Here is a 6,516-nt window from a genome sequence, read left to right on the forward strand (position 1 = left end):
AACTCTTATATTTTATAATGATATGTGAAGTTGTTACGGCGTTAGTATAAAATTGCACTATTTTAGGAGAAATTATTAGAAGCACTCATTCTCCATGTCAAATGGAGGACCTCTCATACATATTTTGTCATGTATAATATAGTAAAATATATTATAAGAACATCTCCAATGCAATCAACTTCAAAAGTTACCAAAACGTAATAAATCATCCTAAAATATATTATTTTATTTTCTCTCTCATTTGCATCAGCTTTGACAATTTTTTTTTAATACAACGCTAAGCAACTCTAAAAATTGTCACTGTGGTCCCACAAATCATTATTTTATGTATAATTTATTTTAGGCTTAATACATCATTTGCCCCCTGAACTTGTCCAAAAAGCTTGATTGCCCCCCTGAACTTTCAAAGTGTTTCGATAGCCCCCTGAACTTGTATAAAATGTTCAATTAGCCCCCTGAACTTGCGTAAAATGTAATCAATGGATCATTCGGTCGCAAAAAAGTAAGTTAAATGCGGAAAATGTATTCCACGCATCTTAGAATGTTATTACATAGTTAAAAATGAAGTTATTACTCGCTCAACTATACAACTTGTCTTCTCTAATATCAGAACTGCATACCCCGATTTTGATCGTTTTATTTTTTTAAGACTCGTACAATACATTTTTTACATTTAACTTACTTTTTCACGACCGAGTGATCAATTGATTACATTTTATGCAAGTTCAGAGGGGCTAATTGAACATTTTATGCAAATTCAGGAGGTTATCGGGACTCTTTGAAAATTCAGGGGGCCAATCAAGCTTTTTGAACAAGTTCAGGAGGCAAATGATGCATTAAGCTTTTATTTTAATTATAAATATTGTCACAAAAATACAGCAATATTAGACAACTAAATCATTTTTTTATATTAAAAAAAATAAAGTAAGAGTGCAAAAAAAAAAAATGACAACATTGCTATAAAAAAGCAATCAACCCTTGTTACTCAAATGGAAGATACTTGGAATTCCAAGTACCTTTCAGCTCATCGAGCACTCTCTCAAACACCGCTATTGGAGATGCTCTAAAAGATCACACTATTTTATTTATTAAATGAGGTCGTAATACAAGTGTCCAAATGTAAATTTGAGTCCTCCAAGTGACCTGGAAAACCAGATACTTAATATAAGAACTCCCATTTTAGACACTAAGAGCATCTCCAGTGATCCATACGTACAACCACTCAATATAAATGTACATCATCCATTTAATAAACTTCATTTTATTAAACTATCTAACTCCAATGGTTAAACTCTGTAACTACTCAATCATAATGGATCTACCAATCGCAAAAGATCCACCAATTAATTAAACCTATCATATTATTTTAAAACTAATCAAAAATATATATAAAAATAATCAAAAGCTCAATAAACAGCTCAATATATTAAATTCACTCCAATGGAAGAGAGTTTAATAAAAAGTCGGCTGAAGATGCTCTAAAGACAAAATTGTTCCTGAATGGAAATGTATAATTTTACACCTTATCCCAATTATCTGAAATCATACAACAATTCAAAGTATCTCAAACTCAACAAGCATGGATTTATTGCAATCCAATATTGGGTGACAAGAATATCTTAGAATACTCAGGAAACAGTTTTACTTTCTTAATGCTACCATCCTCCATCAGGAAAACTCGAACTCCAACTAGATCACCAATTAATCCTACTTCATCATCATCACTGAAGTAAATACAATTCCCTTTTCCACCAACAAACTCAGAAGATGATATGGAGAAAGAACAATCCATATTCAGCACAAAGATTTTATCACCTAAACATTTCACATCCAACCATCTCCCAATCTCTTCATCTAACTTGTACACTTTGAAATCAATTGCCTTAGGTCTGTTTTTCCGTCGAGTACGTCCTAGAGGTGAAGAATTTCTAAACCTTATTAAAAAATCCTCAAAATTGTTGTTTCTTTTCCTATCAAGATACCTATCAACTAAGTATAGATCACCACATGATTCTACCAAAGACTTCCGGCCGCCGCCACCATTAACAAGCACAGGTGAATATTGAATCAGACTTAAGGATAAAGGATTAACCCAGAAGATAGTACCAAATCTATTCACAACGTATACTTGACCTTTAAATTCAATAATATCATCGTAATCTATGTTATTGTGATCCAAAAACTTCCAATTCTTATCCTCATATTTCCAGTAACCTAATTTTCCTCCTGGAACAAAAATTGCTAGTAAAGCAACATCGTTTGGGAACGGGACGACCTTATGTACTCCAAAAAGGGGGATTCTATCTGGATTCGCTAATTCAAGCTTAAATGCTTCGTATAACTGAACAAAATGAAGATCCGATGATGAGATCAAAGGAATTGAAGAATACCTGATTTGAGTGCCTGAAATTGGATGTAAGAGCTGCAGTTTCCCCGTTTTAGTCTGTCGAATTTCGGTCAACCAGCCCTTTGTTTGCTGCGAAGAAGAATTAGGATTCCGATTGGTGAGTTCAATTCGACCTATCGAGGTTTTTGAGAGAGTGGAATCTGCATGGAGGGGGACAGGAAGATTGAGGATGAGACGAGGAATTGGTTCATCAAATGAAGGCAATGTTGCGGAGGATCGCCATAAAGTGCAGACTGCGCGCAGCCGGAGAATGTCTATGGGGGACTTGAGGCGTTCGGCGATATTTTCGACGAGCTCCTTAGGAAGATAAGCCCATTGATGCACCAATTCGCTCATGTCTCTCGATCTCTTCCTCTGTTTAATTTGAAATGAACTTTTAAGAAATACTGGGTTTTAGTATTTTCCACTGTGAAATATCAATTTGCTTTATCAAGCAGAAACAGCGGTCTATTTTTTTCAGAATGTTGGTCGTTACGCGTTAATCGCCAAAATAGTATTTTTCATATTTATACTTGGTCAAATTTTAGTCCCTTTTTTTTTTTTTTTTAAGTAAGAATGAATGAATTAATAAAATCGAGGAGCAGCATCACGAATTAGGATATACTCAATAAATACAGGTATAGTTAGATGAATAAAAGAATTAGCATAAGAACGTGTATTTCGAGCCATCATATGCGCCGCATTGTTTGCTAACCTTGAAACATAAATCACCGAACAACACAGGTGATTACTAAGAAAGTGCCCAGGGCGGAAACAGGGGGTGAGGCGGGCCCCTCCGGCTGCCGGAACCACCATAGTCACGAGTAGTTTCGGCCCCCCTGTCTCGGTAAAATTTAAAGTTGTGGTGATTCCGGCTCCCCTATTTCTAAGAAATTTATCTCGGGTGTTGTATTAGTACCCCAAAATTGGCCCATGTCCCGTTAAGTTCTCTATAAATCTAAAATTTTAATTTTTTGGGCCTCCTATAAATCCAAATTTCTAAATTTCTTTTTTTTTTGCCTGTTAGACCCTCATTAAATCTAAATTTCTAATTTTGTTTGGTCTGTTAGGCCTTTCTTAAATCTAAATTTCTAATTTTTTCACTTATTAGACTCTCTCTAAATCCGAATTTTTTCTATTAGACACCGATTTAGTAAAAAAAAAAATACACACCACGTATAAAATCACCCTCCTCCCCCCAATCGAGCAATCCTGTATTCGCCACTGAAAGTGCCTAATGTCCTCTACCACACTACCCACCTCCGAGAGATCTCTACGTTTGCTAATGACACAAGTAACGACTTCCTTTGAATCCGACTAAAAAATAATAGTACGGTAGCCCATCGAGAAAGCCCACTCCATACTATTCCTCAGTGCCAAGGCTTCTGCCAATTTAACCGAGACAAGGCCATCTCCGTACGAACTGAAACCCGCAAGGAACTAACCATTCCTATCCCACATAACGGATCCCTCCCCAAATCTCCTTTCAGCCACGAAAAGTGCAACATCTGTATTACACTTTACCATTCCCGTCGCTTTAGAGTCTTATTTTTATTTCCATAGTTTTTACCAATCGGGTTAGTAAGATGATAGGGGCGTTTCGTCCCTATCTTTTAACGTGGTTTACGGGTTAATTTAGGACTAAATAAATAAGTTTAATTACAAAAATAAGGAGTTTTTAATAAAATAACGAAATAAAAATAAATTTCGTACTTTCGGTTAATTGTCTTTATTTTTGATTAAATTTAGAAACTAAAACGTCAAGCTAACTCGGCTCTCGAGAATTGTATTTCAGGTACGAGTAAGGAGCAAAATCCCACCGACATACGCGGGGCGTATAAACCTCCACGCGGGGCGTAATATCTGGTCAGAACTGATTGCCCAGTCCACAGGCACCACGTGGGATTCACCCACTGATACGCGAAGCGTATGAACCACCACGCGGGGCATATAAGCAATAATAATCTCAATCATGAATGTCAGACTGCATGGTCTTTCAAGTCAACAGGTTCTACGCGGGGCGTCCCACCTTACACGCGGAGCGTATATGGAAATTCTTCAATCTAAAGATCCAGGGACTCATATACGCGGGGCGTTCTCCAGGCTACGCGTGGCGTAAAAGACATAATTCAAGCTATTAAATCTCAGGAGCTCAACCACGCGGGGCGTACCCCAGTCTACGCGGGGCGTGGTTGAGACAACAAGATCTGAATTTGGTCCACATGCAGGAGATTATTGACGGAATGGGTCAATACGCGGGGCATTCTCAACCATACGCGTGGCGTATCATGGTGCAACTGTAGAAATAATGTATCTCCATGCTTGTATCTTGTAGATTTACAATTTTATCCCTAGCTTGATGTGCATAAATAAGAGTGATTAGCACTCATTTTGATATTCAGATTTTACATAGCAAAACTCTATCACCTTGAGAGCTTGTTCGTGTATTCCGTTACTCCGTGAAAGTTCCGTTCCATCCTCGTTCACCAAGCTCGAGAGTTCCACCTCCAAGACCTAAGAGACGGCCTTGAGTCCGGTTAGCTAGTTTCGAGGGCTGATTCTTCCCTTTTCACTTGCTAATTAGCTTGTACTCTTCCTATGTACTAGGCTTGGTTGTATTCCGTATTTACGCTTTCCATATTTATAATTTACGATTTACAATCTCTTTTTCTCTATACGTGTTGATGCTTCCTACTTGTTTTGATATTTGTAATTGATTATTGTGTAGGGGAGCGTGATTTCCGACGCCATTCGGGCTATCTTTAGGGATTCACATAGGTGTTGCCTTACCGGAAGTGACGCACCGGAAACCGTAGGAATTGACAAGCCACGGAACTTACGGGCCCTAGTTTCTAATCCCAAGCATTAGACACGCCTTGAATAGGAACCACATAGTCTAAGTACTTCACGGGTCGGTCAAACTACACGTAGTCGTCATTGCAAGAGTAAATCATTAACCGCATATATTCGGAGTCATTGTTTATCATACTTATAATTTATCGCCATCCATATCGCTTCGTAGAGTTTTCGTTATATAAATCTGTCTCACCCGTAGTTAGGAGTAGTTTGTAGTTGTTTCCCACATCAACCCAAAGTATTCACCGTTTAGATAACGTATAAAACCGAGTCGTTTAATACTTATGGTTATAAATCCCGTGGATTCGATACCCGGTCTTAACCGGATTACTACTTGATACGACGGGGCACACTTGCCCTAAGTAGTAGCGTCTAGTAGAGATAGAGCATTTAGAAAGATCACATCCATAGTCGTAACGTCCTTATCATAAGATATATTTAGAGCTCTACCGGACACCACATCAAGTTTTTGGCGCCGTTGCCGGGGATTTATAATTTCTTGCAATATTAGACAAAAACGTTTTATTGTTAGTCTAAGCATTATCTTTGTATAAATTGTTTATATACACTTTTACTAACAATATTCTTTCTTGTTCATAATTTCTTTATTTCTTCATTTTATGCACACCCGATCTCGGAGTGATACTCTCGTTCCTATTGATCTTGAAATCGAACGTACTCTTTGTAGGATTCGGAGAGAGAAAATGGCCAACCCCAACAATGAAGTTAACCAACCCGAGGCCAACCAAAGGCCGCCTATTCAACCCATGAACAACAACCGCAATGGAGGTGGAAACGACACCCGAACAATGATGGAGATTCTTGCTCCGCATTGCCCTCAAAATCGCAACGGAATCGTTGCTCCCACCATTCCGGCCAACACATATGAAATAAAGACTAGCATGATCCAACTAATCCAACAACTTGGTCAATTCGGAGGGGAACTCCATGAGAACCCTAACGAACATCTCGATAAATTTCTTATGTGTGCCGACACTTCTCGGCAAAACGGTGTTCTGGTTGAGGCCGTCTGACTAAAGTTGTTTCCTTTCTCTTTGACAGGACAAGCGTTGGAGTGGTTGCACTCGTTGGAGGCAGGATCGATTACATCATGGGAGGAGCTTGAGAAGGAGTTCCTTTCCTACTACTTCCCATCGTCCAAAACGGTTAAGTTGAGGAACGATATCACGTCCTTTAGGCAACTTGAATGCGAGGCCCTTCATTCAGCTTGGGCTAGGTTCCGGAAGTTGCTCCGAAACTGCCCCCACCATGAC

General features: G+C 38.5%; 1 protein-coding gene across 1 annotated transcript; it reads right to left on the reverse strand.

Moving 5' to 3' along the window:
* Positions 1–1,403: 1,403 nt before the first annotated feature.
* LOC136208237 (putative F-box protein At1g65770) lies at positions 1,404–2,869 on the reverse strand. The gene has a single exon (XM_065999032.1). The coding sequence runs from the start codon at positions 2,741–2,743 to the stop codon at positions 1,586–1,588; it is 1,158 nt and encodes a 385-aa protein (XP_065855104.1). The 5' UTR covers positions 2,744–2,869; the 3' UTR covers positions 1,404–1,585.
* Between the last annotated feature and the right edge of the window lie 3,647 nt (positions 2,870–6,516).

The sequence above is a fragment of the Euphorbia lathyris genome, chromosome 10 (assembly GCF_963576675.1).
Source record: "Euphorbia lathyris chromosome 10, ddEupLath1.1, whole genome shotgun sequence".
NCBI lineage: Eukaryota > Viridiplantae > Streptophyta > Magnoliopsida > Malpighiales > Euphorbiaceae > Euphorbia > Euphorbia lathyris.

What these genes read in the sequence shown, in the direction of transcription:
- LOC136208237 (XM_065999032.1), bottom strand. Translation starts at nt 2,743, where the DNA reads ATGAGCGAATTGGTGCATCAATGGGCTTATCTTCCTAAGGAGCTCGTC.